This window comes from Lepus europaeus, chromosome 2 (genome assembly GCF_033115175.1).
Source record: "Lepus europaeus isolate LE1 chromosome 2, mLepTim1.pri, whole genome shotgun sequence".
NCBI lineage: Eukaryota > Metazoa > Chordata > Mammalia > Lagomorpha > Leporidae > Lepus > Lepus europaeus.
Window position 1 is genome coordinate 150,034,075 of NC_084828.1, and position 24,800 is coordinate 150,058,874.

The 24,800-nt window shown below is 38.4% G+C and overlaps 1 protein-coding gene across 3 annotated transcripts in view; it reads right to left on the reverse strand.

Annotated features, from left to right (window-relative positions):
- The window catches only part of ATP2C1 (ATPase secretory pathway Ca2+ transporting 1), a 130,205-nt gene that overhangs the window by 43,168 nt on the left and 62,237 nt on the right, over positions 1 to 24,800 (reverse strand). For all 3 annotated transcript variants that reach the window (XM_062214791.1, XM_062214806.1, XM_062214798.1), the window contains 12 exons: positions 24,745 to 24,780; positions 20,362 to 20,423; positions 18,740 to 18,848; positions 16,042 to 16,197; positions 14,575 to 14,643; positions 13,494 to 13,569; positions 10,517 to 10,583; positions 6,111 to 6,235; positions 5,235 to 5,332; positions 3,020 to 3,115; positions 2,841 to 2,930; positions 503 to 607 (listed from right to left, as the gene is read on the reverse strand). In XM_062214791.1, the coding sequence (XP_062070775.1) occupies positions 503 to 607; positions 2,841 to 2,930; positions 3,020 to 3,115; positions 5,235 to 5,332; positions 6,111 to 6,235; positions 10,517 to 10,583; positions 13,494 to 13,569; positions 14,575 to 14,643; positions 16,042 to 16,197; positions 18,740 to 18,848; positions 20,362 to 20,423; positions 24,745 to 24,780 (1,089 nt within the window). The remainder of the gene's footprint in view (positions 1 to 502; positions 608 to 2,840; positions 2,931 to 3,019; positions 3,116 to 5,234; positions 5,333 to 6,110; positions 6,236 to 10,516; positions 10,584 to 13,493; positions 13,570 to 14,574; positions 14,644 to 16,041; positions 16,198 to 18,739; positions 18,849 to 20,361; positions 20,424 to 24,744; positions 24,781 to 24,800) is intronic.

The following is a 24,800-nucleotide window of genomic DNA, read 5'->3' on the forward strand; positions in this document are numbered from 1 at the left end:
TGCACAAACTGTAAAAATTTCTAAAGCACTCAGGAACAAGATGGTAGCTTGAGTTATCAGTAGACATCATTTTGTCAGTTTGTAAACTGGATCAATTAACATGATTTATACACATTTCAGAACAACTTTTCTACAAAATATGTGGTTTTATTTTTGTAGAGTCAAGACATTTCTTCAGTGAAAGAGTACAGATTAAAAACAGAGTCAGCAGAGACCCATGAAGAACTATCATCAAAAGTAAACAACAAGGTAAGCTCCAGGAGACTGAAGACTAGGCTACAAATCAGTTATTTGCCCACACAGTAAAACTAAGTCTCCCTATACATGGACTCCACAGGGAAGGAGTATCAGAAAGAGTATGAGAATACCGGGAGATGAACATGCTCTATAATTACAGACTTTAAAGTCACAGGTCTTTTATGTAGAATGATTCTCTAAAGGTAGACAGTAAATAAAGTTATTTAAGACAAGCAGAATATATTTTTAAAAAATACAGGGATACCTGCTGGGTTCGGTGCACACATTTAACAGCCATCCATTTCTGCTCAGAGCTGAATGGGTATTCAGCTTTTCTGATATAGTCCTGTTGAAGTCCATCAAGCCCCATCTATATGGAACAAAAAAAGTTAATCCTCACCAACACATGACTACTTTTCCCAAGTAACAAAGAATAATGATCACAACTTGTAGCTAACTTGGTTAGAAATCCCTGGATTGTTTTCCAAATAATGATGAAAGAACAGCAATACTGCATTTTCCTGAAAAGCAGAGTACATCTTCAACAAGGTAGCCTAAGGCATGTTACTTGGACTGTATGTAGACCAAACTAGGCTATATTAATCGAAAAGGAAGCAGAATACAAAAATGGCATCAATCAATATGGAACATACACTTTTTCCCCAAAAAATATTTGTTGTGGATTATTTGAAGATTATAGCCTTATATTTTTTATTTACTTTCATTTTATTTGAAAGAGAGAAAGACAGAGAGAGATCTTTAATCTGCTGATCCATTCCCAAAATGCATACAAAAGCCAGGGCTGGGCCAGGGCGAAGCCAGGAAACAGAGACTCCATCTGAGTCTCCTTAGTAGGTGGCAAGGACCCAAGTCCTTGAGCCATCATCCACTGCCTTCCGAGAGCACACACTAACAGGAAGCTGGATCAGAAGTGGAGCTGGGACTTGAAACAGGCATTCCAATATGGAATGTGGACATCCTCAGTGGTGTGACAACCACTGCTGCCAAATGCCCACCTCCATTCAACCCCTCACTTCTTAGCAAACGAAATTTGTCTTCAGCAGGAAGCTGAAATCAGGAATGGAGCAGGGATTTGAACCCAGGTACTCTGACACTCCCCAAATGCCCATAATGGCTAGGGCTAGGCCAAAGCAAAGAACCAATAACTCAGTCCAGGTCTCTCACATGAGTGGTAGTGACCCAACCACTTGAGCCATCATCTACTGCCCCCCAGGGTACACACTTAGCTGCATCAGAAGTACAGCTGGAATTCAAACTCAGGCACTCTGATAAGGGATACAGGCATCTTCACAGCTGGGCCAAACATCTGGCCCATTTTTTCAGTATCTTTAAAAGCTATACTACGCACAGAGCCGGCCCTATGACACAGTGTATTAATCCACTGCTAAAGTCAACATCCCTCATCAGAGTGCTTGGTTTGAAACCCGGCTACTCCACTTCTGATGAAGCTTCCTGATAATGTGCCTGGGAAGACAACAGAAGATGACCCAGTGCTTGCGCCTCTGTCACCCAAATGGGAGACCCAGACGAAGTGGGTCTGGCTTCAGCCTGGACCAGTAGCTGTTGTGGTCATTTGGGAAATTAACCAACAGATGGGAGATCTCTCTGACTTTCAAATAAATAAATAAAATATTAAAACAAATAAACAAAAGCTATATTATGCTATTTTTACTAACAGAGACCAGATGATAAAAATATAGCTTTCTCTTAGGAAATACATATATCCAAAAACTATCAGGTTTCTCAATTAATCAAATGTAGAATTTAGGAGATAAAATTAACTAAGACAGATGAAAAGGTTGCTGGGACAGTAGTCTGTCTCCTCATTACAAATTTTTTTTTAAAGATTTAGTTATTTCAAAGGGAGAGTGAGAGAAAGAGAGACTGATCTTCTATCTGCTGTTTCGCTCCCCAAACAGCTGCAACAGCCAGCGATGGGCCAGGCTGAAGCTAGGAGCCAGGAACTCCATCTGGGTCTCCCAAGAGGGTGGCAGGAATCTCAACACTTGGTCATCATTCACTGCTTTCCTAAGTACATCAGCAGGAAGCTGGATAAGTAGCAGAGGAGCTGGGACTCAAATTGGCACTCAACATGGGATGTAAACATCCCAAGTGGTGGCTTAACACCTGCCCCCAAATACAAATTTTAAATCTACATTCACTTTTGAGAAGTTGATGAGAAAGGGAAAGGAAAGACCAGAAAAATAAAAGCTAATTTCTCATGACTTCATTAAAATCTTTATTATCTGGAAATATCAAAGAATGTTGCCATTTATTCATTTACAAGTTAGTATTTATCAGCTACCATACACATTTATAAAGTGTTTCACACATAGATGTCAATATTATGGAACATTTCCTCCTAAGAAGAAATCCATCACATTAGTCTGTAAGCTTCGTAAGAAATAAAGTTATAGTAAAATAAACTCTATGCCTAGTTCCCACTGGGCAGGAAAACAACAAAACACTAAGTCTTCATTATTCAATACCTAAATCCAGTAATACTGAAAATGATGGTCTCACATTTTGTTCGAGGGTGACATCTCATGGTCAAAGAGGATAGGTTGGGTAGAGACACGTACCTTCATTGCAAGAGCGATCAAGGCTCCTTCTGTCGGCTTCCCCATTAGGGTGTTGTTTCTAATGACAGCATCATTGCACACACAGCCCGCCTGAGAGAAAATCATATACACCATGAATCCACTACTATGCCTTTAGTCATTATGAAGAAAAACATCTTTTTGGAGAATGAAATGTTTACCTCAACAATTCGGCTAACAGCTGGGTTATAGAAACCATGAACAACATCACCGTCAACAATCACTTCTCCGAACTGATTATAGCCAACGCCAGTAACCTACGGAATATTAACATGGGGTCAATAGTACAGTAACAAGACACAGGAGAGCCAAAACTACAATGGGCTTTGTTCATTTCACTGTACACCATGACACTGTTAAAGCAAACACTTAGAGGAATTTTAAGATTAGAACCATCTAGATTCTAATCTGCACCACAATGATTAACCTAAAACGATTCTAGTTTCCACTTTCATATGACAAAAAGGTTAAGTAAACTAAAAAAATCTGTGTAAGTGAGCTTAAGTTTATAGAACATTACACTTAAAAAGCACACTATAATTTGCAAATAAATCAAATTCATTACATCTAACATTCAACATAAACCTGTGGTCTAGATAAAAGCAGAATTCATTTTGCAAATATGAAGGCTCAGAGACACTGAGAGATTTACCCTAGCACTGCAAACTACTTTAACACAGCATATTGCATGCAGATTTTAAAAACCAGAGGTAGAAACAAGCAGGCACTTCTTTCATTTGGCAAGAACAAACCAAGCCAAACAAAAGTAAGTTTCACAACAAAAAGAACACAGTTTAGGAAGAAAATAATTAACAAATGTTTAATGCTTGACATTTAAAATGATAGCCTCAAAACAAAAGAGAAACCAGTATCTTATCTTCCATATCTGGACCATGTAAGCACATGGAACCCATTCGCCAGAAAGGGGATATTCACCAACACAACTCTGGGCATCCCTGACCAAGTCCAGCACCTTAAACATTAAGTCTCATGTTAAAATCTAGAAGAATGGACTTAATTAAACCCAAGTAGGATTTCTGTCAATTGTCTAATGCAAATTCCACTGAGTATATTAGCTGTAAATTCATTTTAAAATACTGTGCCTATCATAAATAATATTAATAGCATCCCAGTCAAAAATCCTACAGTGAGTAGCAGAGATGGGGTCTTGGCTCTAATCAACATCACAACAAACCATCGCACAGTGATATGCATTTATAAGACTGTCCAAACAGAGGCCAGTGCTGTGGCACAGTGGGTTAAAGACCCAGCCTGCAGCACCAGCATCCCATATGGGCACCGGCTGGAGTCCCGGCTGCCACACTTCCAATCCAGGCTCCTGCTAATGCACCTGGGAAAGCAGCAGAGGATGGCCCAACATGAGAGACCCAGAAGAAGCGCCCAGCTCCTGGTTTTGGATCAGCTATGCTCTGGCCATTGCGGCCATTTGGGGAGTGAACCAGTAGATGGAAGACCTCTCTTTCTCTCTCAAATAAATAAAATAAATTTAAAAAAAAAAAAAAAAAAAAGACTGTCCATACGGAACTTCTAAAATCATTCATTCATTCATTTACTCATTCAAGTATTTACTATGACGGAGGCAGGCCCTAAGCTAGGCAATATGGTCCCAGCTCTCTCACAACTTAGCATCTAACAGAAAAGAGGAACAGAAAAGTTCACTGGGTTAAGGACTAAGAGGAGAGGGATAAAACGCTAAGACAACATAACACAGGGCCAATTGTGGGCGATCCCAAAGATTTTCTGAAGTAGGGCTGGAATTCAGAAGCAAAGGATGAAGAAGCATTAGGCTATCGTAAACAGTGAGAGCAGCAGCGGGAAGAACTTTGTCCCACTGGAAGAACTACAAAGCAAGTTTATTCAGCGCACAGAAATCAAAAAACAACATACAAGGCCGAAGAGGGAAATAAAATAAAAGACAGAAAGTAGGGCCCTGAGAGACCACTGGTCAGGATCACAGCTGCAATATAAAGCCACTGAAGCATCATAATTTAGGGAGTGACACACTCAAAAGCTGCCTCCAGAAAGAACCCTTAATCTATATGGTGATGGCATTAGGAGTTGCTATAGAAATACCAAGAGGCTTCTCAGAAGGCCAGGTGAGAAATGACTGCACAATGGATTGAAGCAGCCGGCTACTCAACTGAAAGTTACTGAGGAGAGAAAAGCTGGCAAGATCGGGTGATGGAGGGAGAAGGTATCTAGGAGTTTCTAGATTAAACAAGCACGCGGGAAGGGAAAATTGCTGCTGCTCACTTATGGCCCTTTCAAAGGTGAGACACTGAAACTGTTAAGAAGGCTACTAGGGTTCTCTACAAGGCACGTCACTGCTATAAAACAAAACAAGCTATACTGTACCTCAGCATGGAGACCCTCTGAAGTGAATATGTGTGTAACAGTCATCTCATTCTTCGTCAGTGTGCCCGTTTTGTCTGAACAAATCACATTACAGCAGCCTAAGAAGAAATCACTATATGTCACCAAACAAGCAGGGTTCACTCAGGAAGCAAATCCAAGACTCTGGAAACCCTGTCCTAATTCCCCCAGTTTTGTAGAGATCTAACTTAGTGGTAATTTTAGATTAACTTCTCTCTTTATGCTTGATTCATCATAAGGTTAAGCTTCTGAAATTAAACATAAAAATTAATTTTATGTAATAAATTTTTATAAAGTTTGGAGGATACTCTATTATATTCAAATTCCTGTAATTTCTTTAAGGATTTTTCAAGATATTTCATTTTCTCAATATTAAAATACAAATGAAAATTGTATTATTTTTGAATATCCTAAATTTTAAAAAAAGGAGTTTCATAGTTATTGCACATAAAGTTACATTACAGCAATATAACTACTATATACTCACTGTCTTAGGAGCAAATTCAATTCAAATATGGCATTGGGGGAAAGTAATAATCCCCAAATTGTACTTCATTACAATGTCAAAAGAAAAGAATTCTATTAATTTTACTCCAAAATTTAATCTATTATATGAATTTTTTTTACCTGATTTAAGCAACAGAACATTCCACAAGGCCAAAAGATTTCTCATAAAATCTTGCCCCTAGAGATCTGAATTTTTAATTTTTTGGTTGTTTAAACCATACCCAAACTTTGCCACAGGCCAAATACCATTATGCTGGCCTCTAAAAGAAAAACTGTAAACTCAAATATGATTCATGTTGACATGAACTACTAAATCATCATTGCATAAGCATGAGCTTAACACAGACTTACCCAGAGTTTCAACGATGGGCAATTTTTTCACAATGGCCCTTTTCTTCACCATTCTCATAACACCAAGGGCCAGTGTCACTGTGACCACAATGGGAAGACCTTCAGGAATTGCTGCTACAGCCAAACTATAACCAATGTACACACAATATTAAAATTTACACTAAGGAGTAACCACGGCAATGATCTGAATCGGACATTATGTAAAGCCAAATAAAATGCAAAACTGATCCCGCAAACTGCCAACAGTGGTCTTCTCAAAAAATAAAGGAACACTGATAATCATTTACTGCACACATACTAGCTGCCAAGCTAAGCACAATAGTTAAAGAATATAGATCCTGATAGCAAACTGCCTTATTTTTTACTCCTGGTTTCACCACCTTTTAGTTGTGTAACATTGGGTACTTATTAATCCAGCCCTAAAGGCTAGTTTCCTCTTCTATAAAATATGAAAAAGAACAGACATTGAGACAAAAATTTACACATGAAATGTTCATTGTAGCACTATTTACAGAAATCAAAAGATGGAAGCAAGGTCGGAAACAGAACAAATACCCATCAACTGATGAATGTGACACTGTGATATCCATAAACTAGAAGAGTATTAGCTATAAAAAGGAATGACGGGGAGCCAGCACCGTGGCGTAGCGGGTAAAGCCGCCGCCTGCAGTGCTGCTATCCCATATAGGCACTGGTTCGAGACTGGGCTGCTCCAATTCCTATCTGGCTCTCTGCTATGGCCTGGGAAAGCAGAGGAAAATGGTCTGAGTCCTGGTACCCCTGCACCCACATGGGAGACCAGGAGGAGGCTCGAGGCTCCTGGCTTCGGATCAGCGTAGCTCTGGCCCTTGCCGCCAGTTGGGGAGTGAACCAGTGGAAGGAGGACCTCTCTCTCTCTTTCTGCCTCTCCTTCTATCTTTGTGTAACTCTTACTTTCAAATAAATAAGTAAATCTTAAAAAAAAAAAAAAAAAAAGGAATGACATACTAATACATACTACAACATGGATGAACCTCCTCTCCCTTAGGTTACTTTAATAGAATGCTCCTCATTCAAATGGAACCAGCTGCTCCACTTCTGATTCAGCTCCCTGCTAATGTGCCAGAGATAACAGAGGAGGATGGCCCATGTGCTTCAGCCCCTATACCCACTTGGGAGACCTGGAAAAAGCTCCTGGCTCCTGGCTTCAGCCTGCCCCAGCCCTGGCCGTTGCAGCCGCTTGGGGAGTGACCCAGCAGATGTATGAGCAATCTCTCTTTCTGTAACCCTATCGGCGCTGATGTATAGGGGGTAAAACCGCCCCCTAAAGTACCAGCATTCCATATAGGCGCCAGTTTGAGTCCTGGCTGCTCCACTTCTGATCCAGCTCCCTGCTAATTCATCTGGGAAAGCAGTGGAGAATGGCTCAAGTGCTCGGGCACCTGCATCCACATGGGAGACCAAGAGGAAGCTCCTGGTTCCTGGCTTTGAATCAGACCTGCTCCAGCCATTGTGGCCATTTGTGGAGTGAAATCAGTGGATGAAAGATCTCTGTCTTTTCTGTTTCTCCTTCTCTCTATATAACTCTGCCTTTCAAATAAATAAATCTTTTAAAAAACAATAATAATTCCTAGAGTGATGAAACAGCTAAATGTTTCAAAACTAAAAGATCCCATAATATATCTAGATTAATAAGATAATCTAATGGAGATGTGATAATTAGAAAATAAAGTGTTTTTCTCCTAAAAATTTTAAAATGTCTCCTTTTTTTAAGTTTGTTTTTTTTTTTTTTTTTTTAATTTACTTGAGGGGTAGAGTTACAGACAGTAAGAGGGAAAGACAGAGAGAAAGGTCTTCCATCCGCTGGTTCACTCCCCAAACGGCCACAACAGCCGGAGCTGAAGCCAGGAGCCAGGAGCTTCTTCCTGGTCTCTCATGCGGGTGCAGAAGCCCAAGCACTTGGGCCATCTTCTACTGCTTTCCCAGGCCACAGCAGAGAGCTGGACTGGAAGAGAAGCAGCTAGGACTAGAACCGGCGCCCATATGGGATGCAGGCGCCACAGGCGGAGGATTAACCTACTGCACCATGGCGCCGGCCTATAATTGTCTTATTATTCTTTGGAAATCCTTGAAGAAAGAATAAAATTCATGATATGGCAACACTTATAAACAGAACTGCTCCAAAAAAAAAAAAAGGAAAATCCTAAAACTGCTCAAAAACAAAAATTGGGTCTAACAGAGAATATGTCAATGACTAATATCTCATTCTTAATTTATTTCATATTTAACCTATGATTTTTTAATACAGATTAAAAGCAAGAGTTTCAAATTGCACTTTTGCTTCTTTAGGAGAAAAATTATATTAATTATATCACACATGTTTTTACTTCTGATTCATTTTACCTATTCCTTGTAATATACCTAATTTTTCCTTTTGAAATACCTTGATTTTTGTTCTAATAGTTGAGCTACTACTTCCTAGACCTATTACTGCGATGTCACCCATGATTTCTTTCCCTTAGACACCTAGACAGGTTCTGTCCTTTGTTGTATTCACACATCATCTTAATTTCTTTGAACTCTGTGTTGCTGGAATTCATACCAGAGTAAGTTTTTTAACAAAATGTTCTAAGTAGTTGCTTCTCTGTAATTAATTGAACTGATACTTTGGATAGGCATAATTTAGAGGCTATATCATTTTCTCCCATAATTTGCTCTCAAAAGTCCCACTGTCTAGCATGATTTGATGTTACTGTGGATGAAGACTTAATAAAATACTTTTTCCCCTCTGCATTTGATTAACTATCTAGTTCTACTCCTCTAGTAACCTGATAAGAATAGTATGCCACAAATGTTGCCAGGCAATACTGCTTATGATAAGGGGACCCCCTGACTGATAAACTGTCTCTGGCTTGGAAAACTGTAATTATCCTATAAAAAGCATAGCTTTGAGTTTTCTGAATACAGTGACTCTTAGAGCTAGTCATAGCCGTTGCAGGCATCAAGAGATGTTATCTACTAGGGAACATTAGGTTAACTTAACCAGAAGAGCTGGCCACTCACATGTTGGCCTCAGCTCCTAGTACTGAGGTAAATGCTGCATGGACTCTCAGAGGAGGGGAGAGGGAAGTTGTCATGCCAGCTGAAGGGTAAAATGTGCCTTATCACATTCATATCAGTTAAAATGTTTAGCAGAACCAAGAAGGATCCCAGCAGTCAGAATTGTAGCTTTAATGAGAAGTCCCAGGCCAGCTCAGCCATCCTTCCTTTGGGGGTGATCTGACTTGTTTTCTTTACAGTCACAAAGACTTACTTAGTTACAGTTTTCTCCATCCTAACTGGCATTTAATGACTCTTGCAATCTATACTCATTTTTTGTTTTAGCTTGAAAAAATTCATACATCATTTCTTATATAATTTCACCTTACCTCTTTCTGAAATTCCTATTAATTAGAAGCCATTTCTTGAAATAATTCCATTTTTTGCACTTTTATCTCATTCTGTTTCAGATATTTTACTCCAGTTTTTGAGAAACCTTCTTCAATCTTACATTACAGTCTTACAATTTAATTTGGCAATCATAATGCTAATTTCCAAAATCTTTCTTTGTTCTCTGATCCTTTTCTACAACCCAAGCTTTCTGCTTATTTTGGAAATTATTTGCTTTTTCTTCCATTTTTTTTTTCTCCTCCAAGGTTGGTTATTCATTTTTTGTAACCTTTTCCTCATGCTGCTAATTTTCTGTTGAACAATTCTTCTCTACATACAAAAGTGTGAGAATGAGTTAATAATCCCAGACACTAACTGTGGGTTTTCTCCACTGCCATGTATGTAAGTTTTCATTGAGAGACTTTTAAACTATTTAAGCAAAGATATGACAGGAGGCTATTCCAAGGAGTTCATGGAAAACAGAATTAAAAGGTAAGTTTAGGGACAGATGTTTGACATGAGATGCCACTTGGGATACCTGCATCTTACACTGGAGTGCCTCGGCTCAAGTCCCAACTCCATTCCCAATCTCAACTTTCTGCTAATGCACACTCAAGAAGGCAGCAGTGAAGGCTCAACCAGCTGGGTCCCTGCGACCCACAGGGGAGACCCAGATTGAGCTCCTGGCTCCCAGCTCTGGCTCAGCCCCAGCCACCGCATGCATCTGTGGCGTGAAGGAGAGGGGAATTAACCAGCAGAGGGGAGTTCTCTGTCTCTGTGTCTCAAATTTAAAAAGATTATTTCTCTTTAAAATTTAAGTTTATTTTGGTGCAAAAAATTTTGAGACCTAAGCATGTAATGAGCCCTTAAACAGTTCAGGCAAAATGTCTGTTATGAAAAACTATGCATGAATATCAAAATTTTTCCAACAAAATAATCTTTCAATTTAATTTTCCATGAACTTTTCTCTATATACAATGTAAAGTATTCGAACTTACCTTACACTAATCGTAAACATTTCCAGGATATCTTTTCCTAGTAACCAGCCAACCAACATGATTATACCTGGAACAGAATCAAATACCTATTTTTCTCTCGTCTATAGAATCACCTAGAAGGGACAAAATAAGCTGAAGGCATCCAAAGGGTCCCTTGATACAAAAGGGAAAGTGATTAGTTCACAACTACAAGGTTTTAAAAACTCCATCTTGCAGAGGAAAGTTAACACTGCTTAAAGTTCATGCTATGCAAGTGCACAGTTTACCTTTTACTGCCATTTCCTCTCACCCATCCCTTACAGCAGTAACTGACAGTTCAAGAAAACATCACCTGGCCGGCGCCATGGCTTAACAGGCTAATCCTCCGCCTTGTGGTGCCGGCACACCGGGTTCTAGTCCCGGTTGGGGCGCTGGATTCTATCCCGGTTGCCCCTCTTCCAGGCCAGCTCTCTGCTATGGCCCGGGAAGGCACTGGAGGTTGGCCCAAGTCCATGGGCCCGGTACCGTATGGGAGACCAGGAGAAGCTCCTGGCTCCTGGCTTCGGATCAGCGCAATGCGCCGCCCGCAGCAGCCATTGGAGGGTGAACCAACGGCAAAAAGGAAGACCTTTCTCTCTGTCTCTCTCTCACTATCCACTCTGTCAAAAAAGAAAAAAGAAAACATCACCAGCGATTTCATACAATGGGGAAAAGGAGCAGCATAAGACATGTCTTATATTTACTACCAACTTGGAAAAGAAAAACACTAGAACTTTTCAAAACTTAACATCCAGCTACCACACATTAAGTCTGTACTCTACAAGTAGGAACAGTAAGAACTTGGCTCAGAGTGATGTGCCTTACTTAAGACACCTAAAGTTGTATTAGCATTTAAAAATTATCACTTCCGTAGCATTCAAATAATTCAAAAAGCAATTAACATAAACCATATTCCCTGCTTTAATTTTTTATATTTATTAAGAACAGGGGGCAAGGAGTGTATTAGGAAAAAGAAAATATTGAATCATTAGAGGTCTGATAGAAATAGAACATCAAGATTGTACTTATTCTGCTTTAGTCTGGGACATTAAAACCAAGTTTTTTCCATCTTTGTATAACTACAAAATAATACTTCAGGTAGTGATCCTCTAAGACACTAAAAATTATACTAATAAATTTTTATAACAAGGGTCAGCCAACTAATAAGCTGTAGAACTCCAGCCTGCTTCTATAAATAAAGCATGTTGGAATATAGCCATGACCATTTGTTTACATACTGGTCATGGTTGCTGTCATGTTAATATGAAAATTATTGAAGTATCTCTAACACACTATGGACCATAAGAGCCTAAAATACTTGCTACCTGACCCTTTACCAAAAACAAACAAACAAAAAAAAGCTTTGCTTACCACATATCTAGATCTTGACCCCTCAATTTGTTCTATTTCATATTACCCTAACAATAAAAATCATTATACTAATATAAAACCAGATAAATCTTAAGTTGGAGCATATTTATCATTAAATTTGATTTGGTTTCAATGAGACAGTTTTAATAGTATAGCATTCTATAAACTACTAAGAGTTGGCTAGAATTTCCTTTAACATGAAATTCACTGAAAAATTTCAATAGCAATAATCAAAAGAAAGGAGCTATGAGAACATACACACCAGATAAAGTCAACTATCTTCCAACCTTCTACTTCATGATAAAGTTAGATCATCACATATACAGATGAATAAAATCAAAGGTAGCTAAAGAAATAATACATAAGGAATTATTTCACTAAAAATATGCAACGGAAATATTGCTTTAAACTGTATTACTGACTTTAAAACATTGAGCTAGAAAGAATAATTTAAATGGCAAGAGAATTAAAGGAGAAAAGACTCCAAAATTAGTATTTGTATTTAATATATGATAAAGATGTCACTTCAACTCAAGTGAAAAGAAAGAATGGATTATAGAAATCAATGGTACTGGGATAATTAACTTTTGAGTACAAACATCCTAGTTCTACCTTAATGCATGTACAAAACAAAAATTTTAAACAAAATAATACAGTCAGGCATCAAAATTAAAATTACACTGGAGCAATGCTTTTATAAATGTTCTTATAAACTTGGGAGTGGGAGAGTCTTTATGGACAGAACCACTGCAGAAACCATAATTGCAGAAAGTATCAGCAGGAGAGTGCTCACAGAATCTCAGGAAAATGGGATATTTCAATTACATAGATCTCCCTCCTACCAAGTTAATTATCCATCCCTTAAAGGTAATTAAAATAAATATTTTTAATTTAAGCAATAAAAAGTCTGATAACCTGGTTACATAAAAAGCCATTACAACAGAAGAAATAGCAGGTCATAAAATGAAATAAAAAGAACCAACATACATATGACAGAGTACTGTTTCTTGACTAATGAAATGTGAAATAAGGTTTTTCTCACCTTAATGACAACAAAGTTGGCCAAAAATTTTAAAATTTCATGGCTACCCTTTGACTCAGTAATTTACCCAAATTTATTCTAAAGAAAGGACGAGTGGCTAATCAGCAATGAACAATTACTTATAAGTTAACAACCCAAAAAACCTAAATAAATGTCTAACAGATGGCTGATTTTATGTATTTTTTTTTCACAGAATGGAATATTATATAACATCTAAATTTATTTCAGGAGAGCATCTATTTAATGACAACATGTTCATGACAGCATGTTTTAAACAAAAAGAGAAAAGTAATCCATAATATAATATCATTACATTTTTGTTGGAGATTATAGGACAAACATTAAAATGTTTACAGAAATGCTGATTTTAAGAAATACAGTTCTACTTTTTCTTTGTGAAAAAGGACAATGACTGGAGGATTGATTTTATAATAAAAGAAGTTTAAAAATACAGCAAATAAATAGGACTATAACAACTTTTATCTTTCCCACTCCAAAAAATAAACAAGTCCAAGAAAAACATACACATACTCACTCTTCTCTTACCTATTATACCAAAGGAATAAAAGGAAAGTTGTTTTCCTAAGAGGTCCATGCTCTTCTGCAAAGGAGTTTTTGGTGCCTTGACAAATTGGAGAAGAATGCCACCATCAGTTATAGTTAACAAGCTCTCCCAGGTGCAAGAGGCTCTGCTATACTTTACATACTCATTCGAAAGGCAACCACACAACTCTCCAGTAAGGTAAATAAATACTACCTACCACCTTCCCTGGTCAAACTGAGGCTCAGACTTTAAACAATTCCCAAGTCAGACGGTAAGGAATGAAAAACCTCTAAACTTCAAAAATAAAAAATATTTATTGAATCAAAAATGTTCATTTGTAAAATCTATTTTCCTTATGCTTCTCCCTTTGAGGAAAAATCTCTTCTTCTTCCTATCAGCTTCTAAAACCTCATTATCACCAGCTGCTCCCTCACCTTTCTAATTCTTCTTTTTAATTACAAAGTGCTAGTAACCCATGTCTTTGTATCCCAGGCACTTCCTGAACTGTTAACCCTCTCTTCTTTAGCCACCTCTCACTACCAAGCTTCTCAGAATAGATTTCCACATTGTATCACACACTGGAATCTTGAAAGGTTACCTAAGAATTACAGATGATTTGAGGAAAATATGACATCTGCAAAATGTAACTTATTTTTATGTAAATACCTTCCAGGTTATTTTACTTGGCTATCTTTGTTTTCACCATCCTTGGCATTAGGTAAGGTTGAATGTATATTCTGAGGTACAAGAATACATATTCTCAGGTACAAATACACAAATTAATAATTCTTATAATTAATATGATAAAGCTAATTTCTAAAAAGAATAAGATCTGTAAGTAATTGGCTATAAACATTTTTCTCTTATAAATCATGAAAAAAGATCAAAATCCTGACCAGGTAAATTCAGGCCCTTCCAATTATAGATTTTCAATGATGCATCCCAGCAAAGACAATGGAATGATATTCTGAATAAAATGCTGCTTTCAAGTATACGCAAAAAAAGCACAATATTCTGTTTTCTACTTACAATGAATTTCACATGTTACACAAATATGCATCTAATTAACATATAAATACTCACCTCTTCTGCTTGCATCATTTTAAAAACTTCCCCAAATTCAGAATTTTCTCCTGTTCCAATGACAATACCCTAAGGGGGAAAATAAATGTATGCTCATTCAGATGTAAACATCTCTTTCAACCCAAGAAAAAACAAACTTTCCTTCTCTTTCTTCAAAGTCTTATCTACAAGGAATAGATATGACATATGTATTGGAGACTCCCTTAGCAAATTTGTTACTATCATTAATATTTACCACTTATGATGCAAACTTTGGAAACTCTTCATTAAACATATCACTGACTAAATTCTGAGGCCTATTTTCTGCTTTTATTTCTGAAATTTGGATCCATCTCAATAAAATTTTTAATTTAGTTTCTCCCCCCTTTTCAGCTATTGAATAGAACCATTTATACTGGCAAAATATGAGAATCCAAGAAATAAGGAATTTCAAATCAGTCAATAGGTGAATGCCTAGTCAGAACACTATAGCCAGTACAATATCAACTAAATTAAAATTTTATTTAAGTGGTAATGAACGTATCTTAAAAAAAGGAGCAAGCTACTGAGAACTATTCTCTATCCAGTAAATGGCAGAACTATGGATATATTTTATAAATTTACATTTCAGGGTGCAAGATCTCCCTCAGTCTTATAAAATAGCTATCAAAAGTTAGATTCAATTTTGCCTTTTATCATACATTGTTAAAATCTGATATATTTATGACATAAAATTTACATCATATATTGTTGAAATTTATATTTTTTTTAAAAACTAACAAAGAAGAATTAAGACAATAGTTTAAAACAAAGGAACGCTTTTTTCAAAAGAAGGAAGACTATTACTAACACAAACCCCTGTAATGTAAAAGCAGGACCCAGCCTCTTGTCTAGCCCGCTTAGCCCAAGGTGTCCTTGCCTGTCCTTTATCAAAGGAATTCACTGACTTGAAGGAGTGATACAGCTGGCTCTACAAGGTTCTAATCACCAGACCCAACCAGTCATTTGCTTCTCCAACAGGTAAGAACCTTGATGGCCAGGGGTAATTTCTGCAGGGGAATTCCAGATCCAGGTAGACTGTAGCTGCCACCTTCACGTAACCCCCAGACTGACTGGAGCCCACCTGGCCCATCATAAATTCCCTAAAGAGCATGGCATCACTGACCAATCAAAGGAAGGTCATAAGCACCGCTGACCAACCAGTAACTTGGACCTTGGAACTTGGACCTCTCAGCCCCAATTTCATTCTGTAAGAACCTTCACCCCTAACTCCTCAGGGAGCCCAATCTATAAAGAACCTTCACCCCTAACTCCTTGGGGAGCCCAGGAATTAAGCAATAGCTTCCCGGCTCCTTGTTCTAAACTGCAATAAATACCGACTTGCTTCCACCACCTGATGTCAGTGATTGGCTTTCTGCGTGTCAGGCAAGCAGACCCAGTTTGTGAGTTCTACAGTAGCAATGCCTCCAACCAGTTTGGCAACATTACCTTTGCTTTGCCACATCTGACCAGAGTTCCCATGAAGGCAATGTTACTTCTTGATGCAAGATCCCCATTAGTTGCTGCTGGCTGAGGAGCTGTGACCTTCGAACAAGGTGTTGTCTCTCCTGTCAAGCTGGACTCATCAATGGAAAGATCCACAGCCTTGGGGAACATAAAGCATCCTATAAATTGAGGCTAGTGCTACATCGGACATTTCAAGAATTCATAACCATCACTTCTTCAAATTTTCTTTCTATTGATTGCCACAACTTGTATTATGTCCACTACTCTGAAAGAAGACCATAGTACAATCGTATTTTAAAATGAAGTTACACCAACAAAATCTGAGACATGCAGAACAGAATGCTGCACAGGAGACTTGATTAACCTACAATTCAAAACACAACCAGGATAATGGGAGACACTAGCTGAGACTCAATCTTTGGAGAAAACTCAACTTAGAGAGACAGAACACCTTGTCACATAAGCCTCAGAGCCATTTTCATTTCTTGCCTGAAAACAGATCCAATCTCCACGGGGTGGGGGAGTTGGGAGAGGTGCAGGAGAGAGAGAAGACACAGGACTCCCTAGCACATGCATTCTTTCTCTTTCTCAGCACAAACCCATGCCCTGTATTCTTCCCCACCTTTTCAGGGTCCATGTGGCACTCTGCACCTCCCCCGACAAGCAGCTTAGGAAGGGACTCTGCCTGCTGCTCAAACAGAATGAAGTCTACTTTCAAATCTCCTGCCCTCTGTCCGGGCAGTCTCAACCCCACTCTCTCTTTACCCACCCCCTACTCTGTCCTCCCTAAAATAAAGTCTTCTCTACTTTAACTAGCCGCCTCCACTCCTTCTTTGAACCCTAAATTCCTAAAACCTAACATTAAGACAAAACATTATTTCCTAGTTCTGCCATGTCCCTAAAATTCTCGAAATATGTTTGGCCAATTAAAACCAATCATGAAAGAAATACATGAATAAAGAGTGAAAAAGGGTACTGAGAAAGAAATCAGTATGTCATTTTCAGCTCAATTTTCATTTCTTGCTATATATCCGTACATTCATTACAAATTAAAGTTAACAAGAACCAAATATGTTTCCATGTGGATTATGAATATCTTCCAACTCTGAAACAGGGTTCAATTCTGAGAGTTTCATTCCTGATACAAGTATTCACCTATCCAAGCATTCAAGAAAAACATCAAACATGGCTTTTGTTTCTGAAAGCACGGCCCGTACAAAAATGTCTTCCAAAGATGTAAACAATGTGTGTAATGTAACACATGGACAGAGGATAAATTGATAACACAAAGGAGAATACTAGAGCCAATCAAGTTTCTGAAATAATGAATTAAGAATTAAACAGTTCCCCCCACTGCAGATCTTTTCAAAACCTTCAATACACTAGAGTATGAATCACCTCAGCAATACAGGGACAATAGCAGGGTTTTCAAAGTTCTGTAAGACCAGCAGAACCAGTATGACCACCACCTCCATCCTACTTCAAACCAGGGGTGAAGAAAGTAAACCTAACAGACTATGTGCACACTCAAGTGTGAAAATCAACTGTTTCCCCACTAGTTTTATTCCACAGCATTTCAGAAGCTCTTATGCAAGTCTTTAGGACACTCTGAGAAACTAGGAACTATTCATAATGTTTCTCTTGTGGCAGACTCATTCATCCACCAAAAAAATATTTACTGTCTTAACTATGTGCAAGGCACTCAGCTAGATCCTGGAAAGGAACAGGATAAGGAAATGAATAGAATAAATTACTCAGCAGCTTCACTGCTACTTAAACTTCTCAACTCACAGCTCACACTATGTACAAAGTACTCTAAACTAAATCTTTTTCTTTTGGAAAAGCATAATAACTTACATCTTTTTAAACGATTCACCTCTTTATGAGCATACACATCCTAAATAATCTCAGGTAAAATAATTATAAAAACTGGTTCTCAGCTGCTTTTTCCTCCCCATCTCCACATGTTTAATCAGCATATGTGGTCTGATATTCTCTTACGATGCTTGGCAGCAGCACTGCAGCACACGTTCAAGAGGGTAAACAACTGATACCTTATAGTGTACTGTGCTGCTAAGCTATATAGTAGGTTAAGTGTATTCAATGCATTTCTGACTTAAAGACATTTGCAACTTCCAATGGGTTTACTGGGATGAACAACATTCTAAGCAAAGAAGCAACCATGCGGGAACGCTCACACTTTGGAACACTTGTTTCACTGTCTTCCCTACCTATCTCTGTCCAACACTACTTGTCAATTATCAACCACCAAAGCTATGTTGTCTGAGCCATTCTCAGACCTCACTCAAAAGGAATCTTTCCCTTCTCTGATTTCCGTCCCCTATTATTTTCTGAACTTCTCCTACTCAAGTACTGAATTCTATCTCACTTTATAAGTGATTTGTGTACACATATAACAGGCTCACTAATTACAAGAATTCTATCACACATTCACTGTGTCGCCAACAGTGCCTAACACACAAGTTTCCATAAAGATCTGTTGAATAAAAGACTTTATAGGAGAGACAGATATATTGTTAAGGAAGAACAAAAAACAGGTTTCCATCTGTCACTTTTTAAATTTGAATATCAAATGTGTCAAATCAACTGGGTTAATCCTTAAAACTTCTGCTTAATATCCAAGTATTTTCAATTCTCTCAAACAGATCCCCAAACTAACCTCAAACAAGCGTAAGTCAGCAGGAACTCTGTCCCCAACAGAAAGGCAAACTGTATCACCTGGAACCAAGTCTCGGGCAAGTGTATGTTCCAGTTTTCCTTCACGCACACTGTAACATGAAACAGAAACAACCATGGCTGAAAAAAGAAAGCCACATTACTTATCCAAGAAAAGGATTATATGGTCTTATTAAGACACTTAGATAACAGAAAATCATTGGAAAATCTAACTAGTTTTTCAAATGCAGATTGTGAAAACTAAAGCAATTTTCTGAATCATCTGGGTATTGGATTATGCATCACCGAACCTAGAACAGTGCTCAGCATAACTACACACAAAAATACCTGCTGAATAAATCCATGGGTCAAGAACATCAACATTAGAGCTACAGTTTGAGGGCTGGTAGTGCTGTGCGACAGGTTAAGCCACTGCCTGCAGTGACAGCATCCCACATGACAGCCTAGCTGCTCCCCCAGGTTCCAGTCCTGGCTGCTGCACTTCCCATTCAGCTCCCTGTTAATACATCTGGGAAAGCCGTGGAAGATGGCCCGAGTGCTTGAATCCCTGCTACCCATGTAGGAGACCAGGATGGAGTTCCTCACTTTGGCCTACCCCAGCTCCAGCTCTTGCAGCCATCTGAGGAGTGAACCAAAGTATGGAAGACCTCTGTCTCTTCCCTTCACTCTGTAACTCTGCCTTTCAAATAATTAAGTAAATCTTGGGGGGAGGGGGAAGAATTTAAAGTTTTAATATTATAATTTTTGTTACATTGATCAGAGCAGAAATATTTCAGATTAACAGCTTCAACGACATTTTTTAAAGATTTATTTTTTATTTGAAAGAGTTACAGAGGGAGAGGGAGAGACACAGAGAGGTCTTCCATCTGCTGGTTCACTTCCCAAATGGTCACCAACAGCCAGGGCTGAGCCAGGCTGAAGACAGGAGTGAGGACCTTCATCCGGGTTTCCCACGTGGGTTGCAGAGGTCCAAGTTTTTGGTCCATCTTCCAATGCTTTTCCCAGGCCAATAGCAGGGAGCTGGATAAAAGTGGAGCAGCCAAGACACAAACCAGTGCCCACATGGGATGCCAGCATCACGGGCGGCAATTTTACCCACTACGTCACAATGCCAGCCCCTCATCCACATGTTTAGACAGAGCTGGGTGACGAAGTATAGAGTACTATCCGCATTAAACTGATTTTTTTGTTGCTGTTCTTTAATGTATTTGAGGGGCTGAGAGAGAAAGAGAAAGAAGGAGAGAGAGGGAGAGGGAGAATGAGAGGGAGAGGGACAGGGAAAGAGGGAGAGAGCGAGCGAGAGAGAGAGAGAGAGAGAAATCATTGGTTTACTCCCTAAATGCCTGCAGCAACAGAGAGAGTTGGGTCCTAAGCTTAAAATATAATCCAGGCCTCCCACATAGGTGGCAGGAATCTAATAACTTGAGCTGTCACCAGTGCCTTCCAGAGTAAGCACTATCAGGAAGCTGGAGTCAAGAGCCAGAGACAGGAATCAGCCCCAGGTACTCCAATGTGGTATGCCGATATCTTAACCACTAGGCTAACACCCACTCCCAACTTCTATTTTCAAACAACAGAAACCCTTATCAGAAAAAAGGATCATACCAATGGCATTCTGGTGGTACAAGTTTACTCAATTCTTCAAGAGATTTTTCTGAACGATATTCCTATTTAAAAAAAAGTTAATGTTAAAGATAATTGAAAATGAAAAAAAAAGCTTGGTTTTAAATTGGAAGTTGCATAGAAAATTAATCAATTTTTTAAAAATATCATGTAGGATCTCTGTACATTGTGATTTAATGCTATAACTAGTACTCCAACAGTATTTTTCACTTTGTGTTGCTATGTGGGTGCAAACTATTGAAATTTTTACTTACTATATACTAAACTGATCTTCTGTATATAAAGAGAATTGAAAATGAATCTTAATGTGAATGGAAGGGGAGAGGGAGCGGGAAAGGGGAGGGTTGCGGGTGGGAGGGAAGTTATGGGGGTGGGGGGAAGCCATTGTAATCCATAAGCTGTACTTTGGAAATTTATATTCATTATTTAAGTTTTTAAAAAAAAGAATTTAACAAAAACACAGATAAAGAAATTTAAAGATGTATTTCCCTACAGATTCCTCTTGAACTTAAATATTAACCTCAATCACTTTTTTAAGATTTCTCCAATTCTTACCTTTTCCTTTTCTTGTGCTTATATTTTTAACCATAAAAACTTGTGCTTTATTTTAAAATGCTATAGTGATTAAACAATTATGATAATTAAATATTCCCAATTTCACACTTTAATTATATTCAATGAGCAAAACTAATGTTAAGTTATTTAGAACATGGAAATTGATTAGCATGCCCAAAAAGTATGTAATTTTGAGTCATTAAAAGTTAAGATCAATGCCTCCTAATTAAGATAATTTTACATCTGGTGTTTGATGACCAAAGTCAAAGATAATTAAGTATACTCAAGATTTGCTTTGAAGAGTTAAGCCCACAGTCACTGCAAAGGTTTGCAGAGTAAGTTTGCTGAGAAAGAACATAAGTGCGCTGTGGGTCTATTCTGACAGATATTCCTCCCATCAACCTGAACTATCTGAAAGGGAAAGTTTTCAGAAGCCCTAATTATGAAGTGTCAGCCTTCTTCCAGCCATATAACCAGAAGCTGAGCGTCAGAGACTCCATCACCTCACTACACTGTTCGGTCCATGCTTCTATCAGCAGTGCTGCTTCATGTTACAACACTGCTAGTTTAGTTTTATGTCTGCACTAAGCACAACAGCCTTCTGGCCTATCATTAGAAGAGGGAGGGGCAAACAGTGGGGGTAAAAGGTGGTGGAGAATGTTTTAAAATGACTTCCATGCCAGTATTAAGTCATAATTTCATTCCCATTCACTACCTGCATTGTCTTCAATTAAATAACATAAAGCTGTCTGAGAATAACTTAAAACTAAACCAGCTTTTAATCAAGCAAGGGAAACAAGTATAAAGAATACAAAACTAAAAATTATAAGACTCCTCCCTAAACACAAATATATTAAGGAATTTTATCCAAAATTTCCTAAAAAGGGCTAGAAAATCCTCACCAATCCTAGATCCCAGTACACAGATGCTGCCCAATCTTAACCTACACCTCTTCTGTTTTCTTAGCCTCTGCTCACAAAACTATACAGCTTTATAGCAGAACAATCATTTAATACACTAAAAACCTGATGGCCGTCTCTAATGACTACTGGAGAAATAACTGTAAAGTGGAATCATTACATGACTATATAAACAAGCACGTATTTTTATGACTGGGAAGGAGTACAATGGTGTGGGGAATGGGGCTTAAAAATGAAAGGGCACTGTGGCAAAGCAGGTTAAGCCTCCATCTCCAACCCACATGGACGCCAGTTCAAATCTCAACAACTCCACTTCTGACCAAGCTCCCTGCTAATGCACCGGAGGAAGCAGCAGAGGATGGCCTCAGTGCTTGGGGCCCTGCACCCATGTGCAAGAACCGTGAGAACCAACAGTTCCTGGCTCTTAGCTTCAGCCTGGTCCAATACCAGCCACTTGGCCATTTGGGGAGTGAACCAGCAGATAGAAGACCTCTCTCTCTGTAACTCTTTTAAATAAATAAAATAAATATTAAAAAAAAAGAGAGAGATGAAGGAAGAAAGGCAGGTATAAATATAAAAGGAATACAAAAACACTCCTCCTGAAGTACAGGTAAAAACGCAAATGCTACATAATGATAAAGCATAGAGAATTTTGGGTTCATTGTTCATAGGAATTTTTACCAGCATTATGGCAGATTCATCTGATAGAAAATATTATCTTTTTAGAGAGAGTTCTTAATTGCTGTTAATAGAATATTGTGGTGATTTCACCTTTGGGAAAAGGAATCATGTGTGTGTAAGAAACCAGACCGGCCAGCGCTGCGGCTCACTAGGCTAATCCTCCGCCTGTGGCACTGGCACCCCGGGTTCTAGTCCCGGTTGGTGCACTGGATTTTGTCCCAGTGGCTCCTCTTCCAGTCCAGCTCTCGGTAGCCTGGGAAGGCAGTGGAGGATGGCCCAAGTGCTTGTGCCCTGCACCCACATGGAGACCAGGAGAAAGCTCCTGGTTTCTGATCAGTGCAGTACGCTGGCTGCGGCAGCCATTTGGGGGTGAACCAACGGAAAAGGAAGACCTATCTCTAATTCTGCCTGTCAAAAAAATAAAAATTAAAAAAAGAAACCAGGCCTAGCAACTTTAAATCGAGCTTTTCATAATGTTTTGATCTTTCTACATTAAGTCACTGTATTATGAAGATATTTAGCAGTCAGTCTCAGTCATTACTTTTAAGATGTATAACACAGCAACTCTGTAAAAGTCTACACTGACAGGTTAAAATCACAACTTTATGAGGTCTGTTTGGGGGTAGGGGCTCTCTACCAAAGAGAACAAGTTATTAAGGTCTTCCATACATAGAAGTAATATTTTATGGAATCCTTCTAAAGATGGTTCCCCATACATCAGACACATTATTCAACATGCAAAAGGGGGGAGGCTGGCATTGTAGCATGGCAGGTTAAGCCGCTGCCTGTGGTACCAGCCAGTGCTTGGTCCCTATCACCCACATGGGAACCCTAGAAGAAGCTCCTGGCTCCAGGCTTCAATCTGGCCCAGCCCTGGCTGTTGTGGCCATTTAGGGCGTGAGCCAACAGATAGAAGATCTCTGTCTCTTCCCTTCTCTTTCTGACTATGCCTTTCAAATAAATAAATACATAAATCTTTAAAAAAAAAAAATGCAAGAGGGATTCAGGTACTAGGTGAATCAGATCACCCACTTCAAGGAATGAACTTGGCTGCCTAGAACAATGCCCAGCCTGCAATGACCTATGCTTTACTAAAAGCTCCACCTGCCCAAGAGCAACATTTGAATGTTCTAACAAAACTTCCCCAAGACAGGAACCCTAAAGGTCAACTAATGGAGTAAACAAACTTGCTACAAATAATCTGGTTCCAACAGGCTTTGCATATTGAGTTACTATAAAAATTAGTAAGTTACTATATTAGAGATTACCATAAAGAGAATGGGATAGTGACAAGAAATACACAGGAAATAAATTGTAGACATGAGAATAACCACAATCACTCAAAATTTAGTGTTAAAATTCAAAACATCCTTCCCTAGTGTGATTCTTATTAATGAGATCAGCTGATGTTCCCAAGCATTGTCCTACAATCTACAGACAGTTCAGACATCACTCACATTTTTACTTACAACTACACTTGTTAACAGAAATCCTGACATTATGTCTACATTAAAGAGGTTTCTTCTCACTTTTGAATCTACTCTTTCAGTGGCTATGCTGACAAGGAAGTTTGCTCCAAATCAGAACAGTCCTTCTATGGAGGAATGAGGAATTTTTTTTAAGAAAGGGAGGTACTCAGCAGTGATTAGAGAATTCTAACATCAAAAAAATTTTTTTTCAAATGAAACAAGGTTAGTAAATAAATTTCATAAACAAGCTCACCATTCAGCAAAGGGACTCAGTCACAGAAATGTATGGAACCAGCTTCAAATGATATTTCATAAACTGACCTTTTCAATTCTACACTCTTTTTGTTTCATCTAGACTTAAATCTAATAAGCATTAAGACATAATTGTGTTACAAAACTACAAATCCTGGCCCAGATACTTTTCCTAAATGGAAGAATGTCTTGATTGGTGGGTTTTGCTCCTATCACTGTGCTTTTTGTTTCCATCTGTTGCAATTCCTCTACATACTTTCAAATAAAAACCTAAATTTTCTGCATCTCACTAGCTAATCAAAGCAGTCTCTTAATCCCACAAACTTCCTTATAGTTGTCTACATCTGAAATTATTTCAAAACAAATAATAAATTGTTCTGATGGGCATGACCACTTCCCAGTAACCACAGATTTTACCATAAGCCACATTAATTTTTTCAAGTAATTAACTCATATATACTTTTATATTGGCAAAATAGACTACTTACCTGAACAAAGGCAACTGTAACGACAATAAGTATTGCCTAAATAAAACAAGGAAATC